The sequence below is a fragment of the Schistocerca nitens genome, chromosome 7, assembly GCF_023898315.1.
Source record: "Schistocerca nitens isolate TAMUIC-IGC-003100 chromosome 7, iqSchNite1.1, whole genome shotgun sequence".
In the NCBI taxonomy this organism is placed as follows: domain Eukaryota; kingdom Metazoa; phylum Arthropoda; class Insecta; order Orthoptera; family Acrididae; genus Schistocerca; species Schistocerca nitens.
In genome coordinates, this window is record NC_064620.1 from 230,511,604 (window position 1) to 230,531,287 (window position 19,684).

Here is a 19,684-nt window from a genome sequence, read left to right on the forward strand (position 1 = left end):
GGTGTCTGTTGTAAGCCTGATTTCACCATGAGTGTTCTTTTTGTCAACTGCATATAACTCTATACTCTATTACCAATTTCCCATTTCATTACTACTATTACTACTACTACTACTGCTACTACTCTGGCTCAACCGATATTAAACCCAGTATAACTAATCCTATGACTGCCTTTCCAGAAGTCTACCAATTGTCTTTGCATCTTGCTATTTAATAAGCATATACTTCCATAGTTTCCTTTTTTATATTTAGGATTTCTAGTTCGTCGCATGCTTTAACATTGCAACAATCACATGCCCACTTTTAATTAGCATTCTGTCTTTGCCTGACAGTTTCTCCCAAGTGCTTTTTCATCCTAGGTAAAATATAGGATAGATAGAGGAAACAGAGAGGATCAAAAGAAGAGCAATACGCCTTGTTACAGATTCATTTAGTAAGCACAAAAGTGTCACGGAGATGATCAACCAATTCCAGTGGCAGATGCTGCAAGAAAGATGTTCTACCTCACTGTGTAGTTTACTGTAAACTTTCCAAGAACATAGTGCCTAGAAGAGTCAACCAGTGTATTGCTTCCTCCTACAAATATCTTGCAAAAAGATCCAGAAGATAAAATTAGAGGCTCGACCTCACACGTAGGCTTACTGGCAATCATTATTCCCGTGAACCATTCGCGACTGGCACAGGAAAGGTGGGAAGTGACAGTGGTACATAAAGCACCCTCCGACGTACATACACCACAAGGAAGCTTGTGGAGTGTAGATGTAGATTTTCTTCATGTATAGTGTATAAATTGCTTTGTAACAATTTTGTACTTAAACCTTAAAGTAAAAGAAAATAAAAAATAAAAAAATTGCAATGGAATGCCTTGAAGGGAGCAGTTTTGATACCAATGACTGACTGGTATGTTATCCTGCTCTATGCTCTTAGCTTTACAATAGTGTTAGAAATTTTTAAAGCATAATATTAATTTTGTGTTGCTTTCTGGATGCAAAAGGTATACTAGTGCTATAGAAGCACTCCCCACCCTGCCACTAATGAGTATCATTTCAGGTACCCCCCCCACACGCACACACACACACACACACACACACACACACACACACACACACCAAAGAGAGAGAGAGAGAGAGAGAGAGTGTGTCAGTCCTTTCCACCTTCCTTTCTTATATGGTAGTGCATTAATGTGTGAAATAAGTACCAGTTTTCTGGTTTGTATTATTTCTTTTGTTTAGCGTAGCAAAGTGTGCTTGCTGATGATCAACAGTGCAGTATGGAAATGAGTGAGGTGCCTTATGCCCGGGCATCTACATTTCATTTGCTTTTATATTCCTTCACTAGAAAGGAGAACAGAGGAGAGAATGTTATACTTTGTCCCATTTTTCATTTGCCCTGAGTACACAATTTTTTTAAAATCACAACCTGTACAGAGCTGCCCTTATACAAGTATACATACTTGACATGGTCATACTAGATAAAATTAATATTTGTTTATTTTTGTGCAGGAATTTCTTGATCGCTCAATGAGCTCTGGTTCAGGATCTGGTCTCCCTCTTCTTATCCAGCGAACCTTGGCCAAACAGATATCATTGGCTGAGTGTATTGGTAAGGGCCGATATGGAGAGGTTTGGCGGGGTGTTTGGCATGGCGAGAATGTTGCTGTCAAGATATTCTTTTCCCGAGATGAGGCATCATGGAATCGAGAAACTGAGATTTACAGGTAACAGCTAACTTAAAGACCTCACTTCTCATTATCATATGTAAGGATAAATGATATCCTACTAGTTACATCACTCTTGGCAAGAACAACATCCAAACTTTGTGCATTCTGTTCTTGGTGTCTCATCATAGAAAGTTCATCAGATTGCTGTAAAACTATATTTATGGGAAATATTCCAATAACAACACCACACAATTTTTTAGTTAATGCAGCTAGTTTCACGTTTACTGTCGATATTGACAGTGCTATGAGCAGATTCACGTCTCACATTAGATGTTTTTTCACAGGCAGGTACTTCAGTATTCTAGTAATCAATATGAAGGTGGCAGATACAGTGCATTTTCACAATATAGTTCTGACAGAATGCTATCACAACACTGGTTTCAGTTTATGTAATCAGTTAGCATAACAGATTTCCAGATATAGGGCACCAATACATAGACATTCATGATGTTTACAGAAAGATGCGACCGGAACATATGCTATCCACTGATTGACTCAAAGAAATTAAAGATAATACATGTTACTACAAAGGTGTTAATCGAATAATGTGGGCGGCTGATTCTCATGGAGATGATAGTGGTGTACAACTTCACAAGAGGCTGAAGGTTTTTGGGATGGGATAGGCTTTATAAAGACTGGTGTATGACTATTTTAGTACTTCAGAAACTAGGTAATTATTTGAAAAACTGCTAGGTTATAGTTTACTAATTTGGCTGAGCTATATGTTGTCATTTATATTAATTTCAGCAAATTCTTAAGTAATTAATAAAGGGTGTCATCGGCCCAGAAAAATTAGAGCAACAAAAGTATAGTTGGAAGTTGGAACATAACAATCACAATGGCATAACAGGCCATGTAATTTTGGGTGTTTCCAAACTTTAATGCCAAATATCTTTTAAGTTAGCTACTTTCATGAATGTTAGAATACATTACTCTAAAGTATGAATTACTGTATTAATGTCAATCTAGCTCAACTAAGGATTTATTCCAAAAGCCAGCAAGTTAAATGTTTTTCACTTCGAAGAACTGGATGTGGGCAGTGGGAGTAATTTACCAAAATGAACATTTATTTTTGCACATCATTTACTAATGGTAAAGAAGATAGAGTTGTGTCAATTTTCTCTCACCATTGCAGTATTTGTAATTACTTGTGATTAAAATACAAATACAAGGGGCATTCAGACAATAATGCAACATGTTTTTTTCCTCAGCCCATTTTGGTTGAAAACATGCAGAATTTGTTGGGGGGCATCATGAAATATTCCCGCTTCAGTCCATATTGTTTCATGAAGTTCCAATAGGTGACGGCACTATAAGTGGCCTTCAAAATTGTGTCTGTAATGGAGGTGCATTCCAAGCAGAGATCTGTCATTGAGTTAGTTTTGGCAGAAAACCAGAGCATTGCAGAATGTTTACGGTGACCTGGCAGTGAACAGAACAAAAGCACAGTGAGTCTGTCATCACCGCAGCAAGGTCACACAAATTTGTGTGATCACCCGCATGTCAGCTGGCTACACAAAGCTGTGAATCCTGCAATGCTGAAATGTGCAGACACTCTCATTCAAGGTGACTGATGGATCACAATCAAACACCTCGTTGCTTGACTGAATGTCTCTGTTGGTAGTGCTGACACTCTCATCCACCAATTGGGGTACTCAAGAGGTGTGTGTCTGCAGGGTTCCTCGCTGCCTAATAGAAGACCATAAAGAGCAACAAAGGACCATCTGTACAAAATTGCTTGTGTGTTATGAGGGCAGTTGTGACAATTTTTGTTGAACCCTGATACAGGTAATGAAGCGTGGGTTCATCACTTTTAACTGGAAACAAAACGGCAATCCATGGAATGGCACCACACCACCTCTTCTCTGAAGTTCAAAGCCACACCCTAAGTCGGTAAAGTCATGGCGATGGTCTTCTGGGATTCTGAAGGGGTTATTCTGTTTGATGTCCTTTCTCATGGTGCAATGTTCAACTCTGAAATATATTGTGCTACTGTCAGGAAATTGAACAAATAACTTTAGCATGTTCATTGGTACAAAAATGCAAAGAAACTTCTCCTTCTCCATGACAATGCAAGCATTACCCAAGTCTGGGGAACCAAGAGGAGCTCACAAAACTTCATTGGGCTGTTGTTTCTCATCCACTCTACAGCCTGGGTCTCAGACCTTCCAACTTCCATATGTTTGGCCCACTGAAGGATGCACTCCATGGTAAGGAGCACATGGATAATGGAGAGGTTACTGATGCAGCAAGGTGTTGGCTCCGATGTTGACCATTAGAGTGGTACCATACAGGCATACAGGCCCTCCCAGTAAGGCGGCTTAAAGCCATCCCAGTGAATGGAGCTCTTTTGGAAAGTAAAGTTTTGTGGGCAAAAGAATGGGGAATAATATGTATTTTTTTTAAGTGTTGCATTACTTCATGGATGCCCCTTGTAAAACCATAAAATGCTGCCAGTTGCTAAAATTTTTATTTACAATGAGTTTTGCAGGATTTGCTCCATCATCAGGTACTAGTCCAAGTGTTCACTTGAGGTGTGCTGCTTTCAGGAAAATCAACAGTGTTGAAATGTCGATAATGTTTCAAAATCAGGGATTTTCCTAGAAGCAGTGCACTTAAATTAAACACTGGGACTGCCACTTGATGATGGGGCAAAGCATCTGAAATGTGTTATAAATAAAAACTTAAGTTTAGCAACTGGTTACAGTATGTTCTTTGTTAGGAATCTGTAGAATCTGTACCTCAGTCAGTAAAAACAGAATCCTTATAGGATCAATTCATTGTCTTTCTGTCTGTCTAACTGTTAAGCCCTGTTTTTGTCAAGATTGGGTGAGACATCAAGTGGCAATTTATGCCCTGCACTAATGTCTACGGTCCCTTGGTAGTGTGAAAAGTGTAAGCTTCTGAGTCGGAGCGATGAAATTTATGTCACATATTTTGATAATTGCAAACTCTCGCATCAAATCCTATAGGTTACTTCCTGTTTATCTAGAATCATAGAATTTCTCAAGAAGCAAGGTTTCACAGTACAAGTGAAGGAAAAAACCTGAAAATAGTGAATTTGTAATTGCATCATTTTTTGCCATTTGTTGTTTTGTATTGTCTGTCTACCTGTCCCCCTCTCTTAAGACCACTTTTTCCTCAGGAACAGGTAGAGGTATGAAGTTGAAATTTGTGTCAAATACAGGATCTTTGGTCCATTGACAATGTAAATAATTTAAGCTTATAAGTCATTGCCATCAAAAGATAAGACAGTGTATGTCACGTATTTTGATACTCTCAAACTCACTCATCAAAACCTGTAAGATGAATTATCGGTGGTCTAGTGATACTGTGTGCCCGGAAATCGAGAGGTTGTGTGACCAAATCTTGGTCATTCCATGGATTTTTCAGTCTTCATTTTAATGTAGCTGTGCCTCTCAGTGGCATCAGGAGTCTCCAGAAAAAGCACATGGTTCAGATTCCATGTTAAACTGTGGCTCCCCTTTCCCTGATTGGATAACTGGGGTAGGTTAGGGACAAGCAATTCACCAAAGTTGCATCCGGTAAGAAATTTGCACTAGGTCATTGAGCCACGTGAAATTATTATTATTTTTATGATTATTATTGTTGTTGTTAATATCTGTATACATAATTAAGTTTGTATGAAACCTTCAGAGGGAGAGTCCTCCTTGCACTTTCCCTTTTTTTTTAACTGACAGTTTCCAAACAACAGCCTTCCAAACACATTGATGTGTGAAGCTACTTCTGACTGTCCAAGAGTGTTAAACAGTAGATAAACTATCAATATTGGAAATGAGGCAAATTATCAAAGTACTTGTTCTTACTGTGACATGGTGGACAAATCATGCCACACAAATGCCATTAAAATGAAGATTTAAAAGATGATGTGGATAAAATTGGCAAACTATAGTGTGACATAAAATAATTTTAAATTGACAATGGAAAGTGCTTGTAGACTGTAAATAATTTAAGAGTAAAGATAAAAACTCGTAGTAGAAGCGGTGAGCAATTGTGTATTCAGAGCTGGCATAAAATAATTTTATTTGTCTTCTACTTTCCTGCTATATTAAGGAACTTTTATTCTTTTTCTCCTTTCCTCATTGCATATTTATTATTCTTCATATTTCTCTATTTCTGAGCATTTTCTTCCTAGTGCTTTCCTCTGATATTTTCTCTCTTTGACTCACCTTCAGTAGTTGCTAATATTGCCACGTCCTGTCAACACAGTATACTGTTACCCAGCGTGCTATAGCTGTTACATTCACTGATTGACGATTTGAAAGTTATTAGTTCAGTTCCTGCTTCCTGCAAATAATTATGATTTGAAGTTTCTGATTTCGTTGCATGGAAATTCTTGCAGACATCACAAACAATGATAGGCTGTGGATGATTAGAGTTCCAAATTGATTAAGTTACTCCAACAATTTCTGCTTTTTGTGTACTTTGTGTGCGTGGTCAATAAATGTGTTTGCAGTGTGGAGTGTTAGTTCGTCTTGGTGACTGCTCACAAAACCAGTACTTTGTTCTTTAATCAACAATACTTTTTTTTTATTCCAAAGCAACTTATCTTTCTAATTCTTTGTCTCTTTTATTTTTTCATGCCACACACTGTTTTCACTAGACTGCATAAATTAAATGTTACCTTTAGGCATTGAGCACTGAAATTCACTTACACTTAAATACTCACTTTTCAGTTTCAAGAGGGCTGATCAGAAACTAAGCTTACGTGGCCAATATTCCTGGAGTTTCATATATTATAGAGGAATTAGTAATGTGTGGTAATTCTGATACGTACGGTTGGCCACTCAACAGCACTAGTTTTACTTAAACACACAAATGATGATTTGTTTGGAAAACTGGTCTCGCAAAGAAATCTGCTCAGTTGTTAAATTTCTGTGGGTAAAACATGTAATTGTGGTTGAAATTCCCCGGCAGCTGGTTGAGGAGTAAGGAGAGACTGTAATGTCTTGTCCGCATGTCGCAGAATGGTGTTGGTAGTTTAAGACTGGTAGAGAAAATGTCGCCAACAACACCCAACACAGAGTCCAGAGATTTGAACACAACCCACATGGAGGAGCTGACTCAGGACAATAGGTGCATCACATTGCAGCAGGTGATGATAGAATTGGGAATGTCATTTGGAAGATTTGTCATATTGTTCATGATATTCTGCAGTATTGGCAAATTTGTACCCGATAGCTTCCATGAAGTCTGTCCAACCAATACAAGGAGAGGTGCATGGGGGTAAGTCTGAAACTCTCACAGTGGTTCTCCATGGAAGGGAACAGTTTTCTTCAATGCATTGCTGCAGGTGACGAAACATGGATCCACCACTGCACCTCAACAGTAAATGATAATCAGTGAAGTGAAGCTCGTCTCTCCAAAAACAAAGAAGTTTAAGGTGATGCCATCTGCCGGAAAGATTATGGCCAGAATGTTTTGGACAGTGCAAGTGTCATACTTGTGGACTTTCTGGAAAGATGGCAGACATTGGCCGCTGACTGATACTGTGAGACCTTCACACAGTTGGGCAAAGCAATCGGGAAGAAATGGTCAGGACTTCTCGCTGAGGGCTTCAGCTTCCTTCATGACAGTGCACAACCGCATATTGCCAAGAAAACTACCATGCTGTTGAAACAGTTTTGCTTGGATATCATCAACTACCCTCCCTACATCTCAGGCCTCACACTAAGTGACTTCCACCATTTTCCTCATTTGAAGGAGCACATAGGAAGTCAACGATTCACTCCAGATGAGAAGGAGAAACACTTTCCAACAACATACATGGCACACAAGATCAGGATTTTCACCAGAGTGTATATTCAAACTCATCCAAGGACATGGCAAAGCCTAAACTGATATGGAGAAAATTAACCTAATGAATGTAACATCATTGGGTGTATAGCTTGTATGAAATAAAATGTACATGTTTCCTTTCAGCCTTTGTAACCTTATAGTCTGGTTCACGAACATCGACAGTTCGTGCATGTTGTGATACCAACTGGGTTTGCAACATTTCCAGTTCCATACAACAGTTGAAGAAAGCATGTATCCTGCAGATTATATCTCTTGCTTGCTTCTGTGGAGTTTGTCACTTACCACCACCACCACCACCACCACCATCAGTGATAACAACTTGCGACAAATTGAATAAAAAGTCACTAAATAACTGTCCGCACTTATGTTTATTGCTCGCACTGCCTACGACATTCACAGCAGACCGCTCAGAATATTACTGAACACTCCTTGGCTGTTGGAGAATGCATGATGTAGGTGTGCAGAGCAAACACGAACTCAACTGCCATCATTTGTGACTCCAACAACAGTTTCATATCACCCTTTGTACTTATTATTACCGTAATTGAGGCTAGTTCTAAGTAAATGAGCACTTGGAGATTAGCTTCTAATAAAGCAGTTTACAATGAAATGTAACCAGTAACGGTCACCATTGGAAAGAAATACATTTAATTCTTTGGATGCCTGACCAGTACACTGTAAAACAAAATTATCTAGAGGGTGATAGAGAAATATGACAACAGTAACAGCCATATCATATGGATTACAGGAATCAGTGAAGGCACGGAGAAGTGCAAATTACAGTAGAAGATTTAAAAACAAAATAGACTATTGGAGAGACTTGGATGACAAGTAAATTGGATACAGTCCAGTATCAGTGAATAGGCAATGGGATGGGTGATTTCATACCAAGAAAGAAAGCTGAGATCCAAGAGACTGAAGAAGCACTAGGCTACCAGGAAACAGCAAAACCCTTTTCTTATAAAACTGACCTAGTGGTCCAGTGAAGGCCATAAAATGTAAATCAGTAGATTGATTTATTCACCTTGTAAATTCTCAGAAACAGATATTTGTAGAACATAACAATGATACTTCCACTTCCAGAATAATAATAATAATAATAATAATAATAACAATAATAATAATAATCGCCGGTAAACAGCTTTTGGTGTGACATAACCAGCCGTAGGTCTATGCTCTCGCCTGGTGCTGACTGCTGGTGGTGTCTGTAGCAAATCCCAGCAGATGTGCAGGTCATGCCTGGTAATCCTGCATGTTGCAGTGACAGTGTGGACAAACTGTGCTGCCCCACACCTACACAGTGCTGAAATCTGGGTGTGCAGTTTACAGTTACTGCCCACTTCCCGAAGATAGCAAGTCAAAACAGTTTGTGCCTATTTGTTGATGGTATTTCCAATATTTTAACTTGACACTTTCGGCACAAATTTAAGTTCTCTCTCATCTGAGGAATGTGTTCTTATTTGCTTTATTTTCCTTCACACACAAAACGTGTCCAAAAAGGATTTGCAGACTTTCTCTGTATCTGTTAAGATGCACCACTGTCATTCCCATCTTCTACCACTTCATTTGCTTCCTTTGTGTAGTATCTGTAGACGTTCTTGACATCATCTTTACCGTGAATAATCTTTGTTCTCACCAACTCCAGCTCCACCATATTCAGATTTTCAGTGCTGATGACTCTATACAGAACTTTTTAGATGTGACAAAACTGTCTTGTCTCTCTCTGTCTAGCTTCTGGGATGTTTTATGTTGTACTGTCATGGGAGCACCCACTTTATATATGACTGGGTGCATTAATCAATCATAAGTTGCCTTTCCTCTCTCACTCCCCTTTATCAGATTCTGTTATCTTCTTTATTTTCTCTTCACATAGGAAGTTTTCATTACATAAATCTCCAAACACCTCCCTGAAGGTACTTTTTGGCTCACGGTTCATCAGTATTTCTGCTGTCATAAAACCCGTCAATTCAAGGGGTATAGTATTTATCACCTCCTCAAACTCGTTAGTATAATCCAACCAGCGTTCATGTTCATGGCTGTAATATACATGGCACATATTGTTTATCTCCTGCAACAACCTCTCTGTTGTGTTCGATACTTGTCTGCATCTTGTAATACATATCAGCTCAGTGTGGTACCTCTACAATTTCTCTCTCCATATTTTAGATGTGAACTGTGTTCCATTGTCACTTAATATTCATTTATGTCCATACACTTTCATAAAGTAGTCCTCTTCCATCCTCTCTACCATTGCCCTACTGTTTGCCTGACTTATGGGGTAAAATCGAATCTCATGTGCTTTAAAGAGCAGCTTGATGGCTACTAAAACTTCTGTGGCTCCTGCTGTTGACATTGGTAGGGGACCCATGTTATTCACATCCACTATTTCTTTCAACCCAGTGGGTATTATGGCCATATTGTTGAAGACACATTCCCTGCAGATTTTTTCCTGCATTTCTTCATATCGTAATGTGCGTTATCTAGATGCACATATAAGTTTTTCCACTGCATACTCTAATATGCACAGTTGCTAGTCTTCCCTTCCACTTGGCTTCACCTTTGTAGAGTACTTTATCTATTAAGCAATACAATCGCAACTTTTCTTGCTCCATGCACTCATATTTTCTTTTGATCGAGATCAGGCACTCATCTGCATTCTGCCCACAGCAAATGTTTTCCAACAGCTTAACCATGAATTTTTCATGTTCCATGCCTCGCATCACATTGGTCTGCATCTCTTGTACTTAGGGTTCAGACACATCTTCCTCTCCAAGACCTATAAGCATCCTAGATAATGCATAGCTGCTGTGTTCTCTGTCGAATAACTTTCAGTTTTTCGGGGTCAGATGCAATATCTTCCTGTGTTATCATATGGCTACTAAATTCAGGTTTCTCTGAATTCACAATCATTCCCACTTTATTGAAACAATGTAGTATTTCTGCTGTGGTTTCCAGGTGCTCTTCCCATGGCCTTGAGGTTATGAATATATCTTCAACATGAATGGTGATTTTTCAAAGCAGCTGTTCTGCTAAAACATTATATAACATGCAGATGAAGTGGCTGCTGATGTGCTCAGTCCGAATGGTAGCATCCTACATTGGTGACATCTACCAGCATAGAGGATTGTAGTAAACTGCCATGATTCTGTGTGTAACTGGATTTTATGACAACCTGCCATGAGATTCTTTGAATTTTTGCAAGAGCTCCTCAAGATTCTCTGGATGATCGAATTCTGGTTCACAAATACAGTTTGCTTTCCTTGAGTCAAGCATGAGTCCTTAACAATTCGTTTTGTCCACTGCAAACAATGAACTTTTGTATTGTATGGTAGATCTTTTTGTTGTGCCGAGTTTAAGTGACCTCTGTATTTCTTTCTCCATGGCTGCTTTCTTTCTTGTCTTGTGGTATCAGGTACAGTTTTGTAAAGTATGGTTGATGTGGCTTTATTTTTATTTCATATGGTGGTCCTTTGATTACACCTGGCTTCCCAGAAAATTCTTCCTTAGCCTCCATTAGTAGTATGAATAATTTATCCTTCATTGTGCTACATGTAGCTTCCGTCACTGCCATTTTCCTGGATGATTTCCCTTTCTTTAGTTGTGTGTTCTTTTTCTTCAATATGCTGTTTCAAACTGCAGTAATCCGTTTGTACCTGCTTCCCAGTCTCCTACTCTCATAGTGCCATAGTATCTTCTGCATTCCTCTTGTGGCAGTTCTTTTTATGTATTTATTGTTGGTAACTGTTTGTTATATAAGGTTGGAGTTAGTGTTATTCTGCATGCTTTACAACTGAAAAACTATTTATGTCATTAACTCTGTTATGGTACTTCTCGCAGTTAGTTTGCTCAACAAGCTGTTTTTATATCAAAAGATACCACAGATATACAATATTCCAGATATACAGCTGCATAATTACTTTTGTTAATCACGTTATATGAATATGGTTCAATATTAGAAACACTGACTACTGTTACTGCTTCAAAAAAAGAACTGCTAATCAAGAGAAATCTCCTACATTTAAATTTATTTTTATTATTTGTTAAAATTAGCAAATATTAAAATATTTATTACGACTCTGGAACGTTATCATTTAAAACAATGGCGTTGATCTCTGCACCAATGTTCCCCTATAAAATTTGCATAAATTATTTAAGTCACTCACTTCATGAGTAGAGGATCTGTTACAGTAAAACATTAGCGATACCTTTAAGTAATATTTTATTATATTTATACTAAATATTACATGAAACTTGCACGTTTTCATGCCTTGTCACAAAATGACCACCGAGCGAGGTGGCACAGTGGCTAGCACACTGGACTCACATTCGGGAGGATGATGGTTCAATCCCGCGTTATATGAATATGGTTCAATATTAGAAAAACTGACTACTGTTACTGCTTCAAAAAAAGAACTGCTAATCAAGAGAAATCTCCTTCATTTAAATTTATTTTTATTATTTGTTAAAATTAGCAAATATTAAAATATTTATTACGACTCTGGAACGTTATCATTTAAAACAATGGCGTTGACCTCTGCACCAATGTTGCCCTATAAAATTTGCATAAATTTAAGTCACTCACTTCATGAGTAGAGGATCTGTTCCAGTAAAACATTAGTGACACCTTTAAGTAATATTTTATTATATTTATACTAAATATTACATGAAACTTGCACGTTTTCAAGCTTTGTCACAAAATGACCACCGAGCGAGGTGGCGCAGTGGCTAGCACACTGGACTCACATTCGGGAGGATGATGGTTCAATCCCGCGTCCGGCCATCCTGATTTAGGTTTTCTGTGATTTCCCTAAATCGCTCCATGCAAATGCCGGGATTGTCCCTTTGTAAGGGCATGGCCGACTTCCTTCCCTGTCCTTCCCTAATCCGATGAGACCGATGACCTCGCTGTCTGTCCTCCTTCCCCAAAACAACCCAACCCCCAACAAAATGGCTTCTTACACAACCAACAAATAAAAGGGAAGTGTGTTGATCCTTTTTCAAAAGGAACAGAGATTACAATAACATTCACAGATCATATTAATTGATTACATAGTCTTTTCGATTTTACTGCGATAATATTTATTTCGTTACAATGTCAGTTTTGTTATATTTGCGAAGTTCTTCAGTATTATTTTTTCACTTTATGTGGTGTACTGCCACACTCTTCTCTTGAAACATAAGTCTGCCCTGTTTTGCCCTTCCAAATCCTTACAGCAGCCCCTCGGAAATTAACCACCACTTGACATTCCATCATCCATTCTGCCCTTAATATGCAACTCACACATAAGTTTGATACTACTAAAGCCTCCATAGTATACATTTCCCCTTCTGTTAAGACATCCAATAACACTTGGAATTTTATGGCTTTGATTGTAGCTTCAATTGCGCCTATGATTTTGTATCCATTTATAGGAAAGCTTACTTACATACTTCCTTTTGCTTCTCACAAATTTCTCATATATATTTTTCAAAATAGAAGAAACATTTCTTCCTGAATCTAAAATGACTTGCACTTCAAGATATTCAGTTTATATGTTTATTATTGGTGACCTTTATTTTCCCTGTACCTTGTTCTCTGACATCAATTTCTGTTCTTCCTCTCCTAGTTTGTCTAAATGTGTTTTTAATACTTGTAATGACCTTGTGTTTCCAGTTCCAGAACAGGTCTCTTCTAGAGTGCCACTTAGTTTTCCTCTTCCTGAATATGGTTTTTCCCTCATTCTTTGCACATTTGGTATGTGTCTTTGCCCCACCAACACGTCATGCCGTGTCCTTCGCAACATCCAAAAGTTCCATGCTGTGTGTCACCCCTCGTGTGTCGCAGCTGTGTTGCTGCCAAGTGTGCTGGCCACACCCATTTATGCTGTCACTGCTCCAATTGTACTCTTGCTATTGATTGTTCATTTGTTCTTTCCACTGACTCCAATATAAATTGTTGTTTGCCTACTGTGTGCTCCACTGGTTGCACACTTCCCGTTCCCATTAAATTTGATGAGTCTATTTTAACTTCTTCTGTGCTGTCTCCACAGATTCAACAACCATTCCTGCTAGCTTGGTTTGCACATTGCATGGCATCTTATTATTAGATTTAGCACTAAAACTTTCTCTTCAAGTGGCTGACCCAGAGACAGATTCGACACCTATTCCTTATCAGTGGAACCCTTTAGTGTTCAGTTTTCTCTTCTGTACCTTGCACCAAACTCAGTTTCATTTCGCTCTGTTTTTCCTATGACCAGTATTCCTCTAGGAGTGACGACTTGAAGTGAGTGTTGTTTGTATGCACATGTGTCATGCTACTGCATCCTGTTAGCTTCCTCGATATGAAAGTGATTTTCTCTAGTTCAGTCCAATAAACAGGACACCCTTCTTTATATTTAACCAAAAATGCCATAGGATAGGTCAAAACTTTGGATAGAATTTGTGGATTTCCCTTAGTCACGAGTTATTATAAACCTATTATTATGATTCCTTTGTGTACTTGATGTGACTTTGCCTTTAATTCCTGTTTCTTCAGCTCTAATACTGTTATCTACAATTCCTTTCCTTGTATTTTCAACTTGGTCATATAGTCTGTCATTCTTTTTGCTTGCTTGTCACCATTTCTTCAATTATAGGTATGTTACTGTGTTGTGTTTGCTGATTGATTCTCTTTAAGTGTTTTCTCGTTTATATTATTCTCTGTTTGCCCTGGTTTCCTGCCTAATAGTGGTGATTGTTTTGGATTGCTCTCACAATCCTGTTTCCAGTATGCCGTACTTCCTAGCATTTGCATAGATGTGTTCTTTCTGCTTTTGCAATATTGGCCAGAACTTTTTTTAAGTTTCACTTTGTGTTATGCTTCTTTTATCCTCCTTTCTTGTTTTTTTTTAACACATTTTCCATTAACACTTCCAGTTTTCTTTTGTTTTTCCATTAACACCACCGAGATCTTTATTGTCATGGATTTACTACTAACTGTTGCCTCCATTTGTCAACCTTCACATGAGCCTGAAAAAGGTGTGCTGCTGTACGTAATCCCCCATTTTAATTTTACTACTGCCTAAAAATCCTGAGTCTGTAGATCTGCCCTCTTGCTATTCTTTACCTTCTTCCAGTCCATTATTTACGTCTCCAAATAGATTGGCATTCTGGTCTGAGCTGCCAGAGTTGGTGGTCATGTGTGCATGAGGTGTGTATGAATGGTACATGTTTCTCTTGTTTTCTGACGAAGGCCATGGCCAAAAGCTTATATGTAAGTGTCTTTTAAGGGTGCCTCTCTGCAACTTTGTTTGTTTCGGGTATATTTTTAGTTTACCGTGATAATAGCTGAAACAGTTGCCCCCTTATCTCAGATATACATGTAATTTATAGTTTTAACACAGTTCATTTGCAAGTATGGCATGTTGTTTCACATCGAACTACTGCATTACTTCATGCACACTCACTTTTTGTCATCTTGCGCTGCTGTTATCGTGTAGTGTCATGTGTCTTGTATTCTTGTAGTTTTTTGCAGCTATATTCCGTTTCCCCATGAACCATGGACCTTGCCGTTGGTGGGGAGGCTTGCGTGCCTCAGCGATACAGATGGCCGTACCGTAGGTGCAACCGCAACGGAGGGGTATCTGTTGAGAGGCCAGACAAACGTATGGTTCCTGAAGAGGGGCAGCAGCCTTTTCAGTAGTTGCAGGGGCAACAGTCTGGGTGATTGACTGATCTGGCCTTGTAACATTAACCAAAACGGCCTTGCTCTGATGGTATTGCGAACAGCTGAAAGCAAGGGGAAACTACAGCCGTAATTTTTCCCGAGGGCATGCAGCTTTACTGTACGGTTAAATGATGATGGCGTCCTCTTGGGTAAAATATTCCGGAGGTAAAATAGTCCCCCATTCGGATCTCCGGGCGGGGACGACTCAGGAAGACGTCATTATCAGAAGAAAGAAAACTGGCGTTCTACGGACCGGAGCGTGGTATGTCAGATCCCTTAATCGGGCAGGTAGGTTAGAAAATTTAAAAAGGGAAATGGATAGGTTAAAGTTAGACATAGTGGGAATTAGTGAAGATCGGTGGCAGGAGGAACAAGACCTTTGGTCAGGTGAATACAGGGTTATAAATATAAAATCAAATAGGGGTAATGCAGGAGTAGGTTTAATAATGAATAAAAAAATGGGACTGCGGGTAAGCTACTACAAACAGCATGGTGAACGCATTATTGAGGCCAAGATAGACACGAAGCCCATGCCAACTACATTAGTACAAGTTTATATGCCAACGAGCTCTGCAGATGATGAAGAAATTGATGAAATGTATGATGAGATAAAAGAATTTATTGAGGTAGTGAAGAGAGACGAAAATTTAATAGTCATGGATGACTGGAATTCGAGAGTAGGAAAAGGGAGAGAAGGAAACATAGTAGGTGAATATGGATTGGGGGTAAGAAATGAAAGAGGAAGCCGTCTGGTAGAATTTTGCACAGAGCATAACTTAATCATAGCTAACACTTGGTTCAAGAATCATAAAAGAAGGTTTATACATGGAAGAATCCTGGAGATACTGACAGGTATCAGATAGATTATATAATGGCAAGACAGAGATTTAGGAACCAGGTTTTAAATTGTAAGACATTTCCAGGGGCAGATGTGGACTCTGACCACAATCTATTGGTTATGAACTGTAGATTAAAACTGAAGAAACTGCAAAAAGAGGTTGTACAGAGTTTCAGGGAGAGCATAAGGGAACAATTGACAGGAATGGGGGAAAGAAATACAGTAGAAGAAGAATGGGTAGCTCTGAGGGATGAAATAGTGAAGGCCGCAGAGGATCAAGTAGGTAAAATGACGAGGGCTAGTAGAAATCCTTCGGTAACAGAAGAAATATTGAATTTAATTGATGAAAGGAGAAAATATAAAAATGCAGTAAATGAAGCAGGCAAAAAGGAATACAAACATCTCAAAAATGAGATCAACAGGAAGTGCAAAATGGCTAAGCAGGGATGGCTGGAGGACAAATGTAAGGATGTGGAGGCTTATCTCACTAGGGGTAAGATAGATACTGCCTACAGGAAAATTAAAGAGACTTTTGGAGAAAAGAGAGCCACTTGTATGAATATCAAGAGCTCAGGTGGAAACCCAGTTCTAAACAAAGAAGGGAAAGCAGAAAGGTGGAAGGAGTATATAGAGGGTCTATACAAGGGCGATGTACTTGAGGACAATATTATGGAAATGGAAGACGATGTAGATGAAGATGAAATGGCAGATATGATACTGCAAGAAGAGTTTGACAGAGCACTGAAAGACCTGAGTCGAAACAAGGCACCGGGAGTAGACAACATTCCATTAGAACTATTGATGGCCTTGGGAGAGCCAGTCCTGACAAAACTCTTACCATCTGGTGAGCAAGATGTATGAGACAGGTGAAATACCCTCAGACTTCAAGAAGAAAATAATAATTCCAATCCCAACGAAAGCAGGTATTGACAGATGTGAAAATTACCGAACTATCAGTTTAATAAGTCACAGCTGCAAAATACTAAGGCCAATTCTTTACAGATGAATGGAAAAAACTGGTAGAAGCCGACCTCGGTGAAGATCAGTTTGGATTCTGTAGAAACGTTGGAACACGTGAGGCAATACTGACCTTACGACTTATCTTAGAAGAAAGATTAAGGAAAGGCAAACCTAGATTTCTAGCATTTGTAGACTTAGAGAAAGCTTTTGACAGTGTTGACTGGAATACTCTCTTTCAAATTCTAAAGGAGGCAGAGGTAAAATACAGGGAGCAAAAGGCTATTTACAATTTGTACAGAAACCAGATGGCAGTTACAAGAATCGAGGGACATGGAAGGGAAGCAGTGGTTGGGAAGGGAGTGAGACAGGGTTGTAGTCTCTCCCTGATGTTATTCAATCTGTATATTGAGCAAGCAGTGCAGGAAACAAAAGAAAAATTTGGAGTAGGTATTAATATCCATGGAGGAAAAAAAAATAAAAACTTTAAGGTTCACCAATGACATTGTAATTCTGTCAGAGACAGCAAAGGACTTGGAAGAGCAGTTGAACGGAATGGATAGTGTCTTGAAAGGAGGATATAAGATGAACATCAACAAAAGCAAAACGAGGATAATGGAATGTACTCGAATTAAGTCGGGTGATGCTGAAGGAATTAGATTAAGAAATGAGACACTTAAAGTATTAAACGAGTTTTGCTATTTGGGGAGCAAAATAACTGATGATGGTCGAAGTAGAGAGGATATAAAATGTAGACTGGCAAAGGCAAGGAAAGCGTTTCTGAAGAAGAGAAATTTGTTAACATCGAGTATAGATTTAAGTATCAGGAAGTCGTTTCTGAGAGTATTTGTATGGAGTGTAGCCATGTATGTAAGTGAAACGTGAACGATAAATAGTTTAGACAAGAAGAGAATAGAAGCTTTCGAAATGTGGTGCTGCAGAAGAATGCTGAAGATTAGATGGGTAGATCACATAACTAATGAGGAGGTATTGAATAGAATTGGGGAGAAGAGGAGTTTGTGGCACAACATGACAAGAATAAGGGACCGGTTGGTAGGACATGTTCTGAGGCATCAAGGAATCGCAAATTTAGCATTGGAGGGCAGCGTGGAGGGTAAAAATCGTACAGGGAGACCAAGAGATGAATACACTATGCAGATTCAGAAGGATGTAGGTTGCACTAAGTACTGGGAGATAAAGAATCTTGCACAGGATAGAGTAGCATGGAGAGCTGCATCAAACCAGTCTCAGGACTGAAGACCACAACAACAACATATTCCATTTACCAAATGCGTCATTTGAATATTCTCCTTAGTTCTGGCTGCATAATCTACTATAGTGCTCACTGCTCACCTACATGTCAATCACTGGAAAGAAAGGAATAATACTTTACAAGCAACTATTATATCAAAAACAGTATGTCTTATACTGAAGCTTGCTCTTTTCCACAATATAGAAGAAGTATCAGTGTGAAATTGAAAGAAATCCCACCCACAGATAAGAGTATTGAAATCCTACTGGTTAACTGCCAGATGATACACAATAAAGCACCAGAGTTCGCAGTGCTCCTGAAAAACACTGAAGCTCACACAATACATGGTACAGAAAGCTGTTTGAAACCTGAAACTGATAGCAGTGAGATTTTTGGAGAAAAATTAAGTGTACATCAAAAAGATAGGGTAATGGGAAACAGAGAGGGTGTATTTGTCACAGTAGACAGGGCACTCAGATCCTCAGAGATGGAAATTGAAGCTGCATACAAGATTGATTGAGCAAGACTCAGTATCAAGGGTGGGCATAAAATGGTAATTTGACCCTTCTGTCACCAACAAGACTCATCTTCTGATGTAACTGAAAACTTTAGGGGACACCTTAGTTCAAGTGACCAAAGTTTCTCAGTCATAACTGTAATCATTGGAGGAGACTTCAATCATCCAACAATCAGTTGGGGAATATTATGGTTTTGTTAGTGGTGGCTGATAAGACATCCTGTGAAACAGTAGTAAATACCTTCTCTGAAACTACCTAGTATAGGTAGTTTGGAACCTCAGTCATGAGGGAAATATATTTGGCCTAATGGCAACAGTCAGACCTGATCTGTTTGAGGATGTGGCAACAATGATTACCAAACTACAAAGGACAGTTAAAACAAGTAGAAAGAATGTAGTGCAGTAAAGGAGATGAAAAATCAGTAGTGTCATATCCCAATGAGTAACTCAAAGCTTTCAGCACAGGGTAGGAGCATGTAGAGGAACTAAATCTCAGGTTTAAAAGAATAGTTGACCGTGCACTGGATAGATATGCACACAATAGAACATTTCATAATGGGAGGGACCATCCATGGTATACAGTCACTGTAAAGAAACTTCTAAAGAAACAGAGACTACTGCACAATATGTGAAAAACAAAGCACAGGACTATAGATAGAGAAATGCTGAATAAAACTTGTTTGGCTGTCAAGAAAGCAGTGCTTGAAGCCTTCAATGACAACCGCAGCAGAATATTGTCAAATGATCTTTCACAACACCCAAAGAAATTCTGGTTGTACGTAAAGGTTGTTGTTGTTGTTGTTGTTGTTGTTGTTGTTGTCGTCGTCGTCGTCGTCTTCAGTCCTGAGACTGGTTTGATGCAGCTCTCCATGCTACTGTATCCTGTGCAAGTTTCTTC

At 38.9% G+C, this 19,684-nt stretch overlaps 1 protein-coding gene across 1 annotated transcript in view; it reads left to right on the plus strand.

Moving 5' to 3' along the window:
* LOC126194731 (activin receptor type-1) overlaps positions 1–19,684 on the plus strand; it is a 102,657-nt gene that overhangs the window by 49,263 nt on the left and 33,710 nt on the right. The window contains exon 5 of the mRNA XM_049932983.1: positions 1,501–1,715. Within this exon, the coding sequence (XP_049788940.1) occupies positions 1,501–1,715 (215 nt within the window). The remainder of the gene's footprint in view (positions 1–1,500; positions 1,716–19,684) is intronic.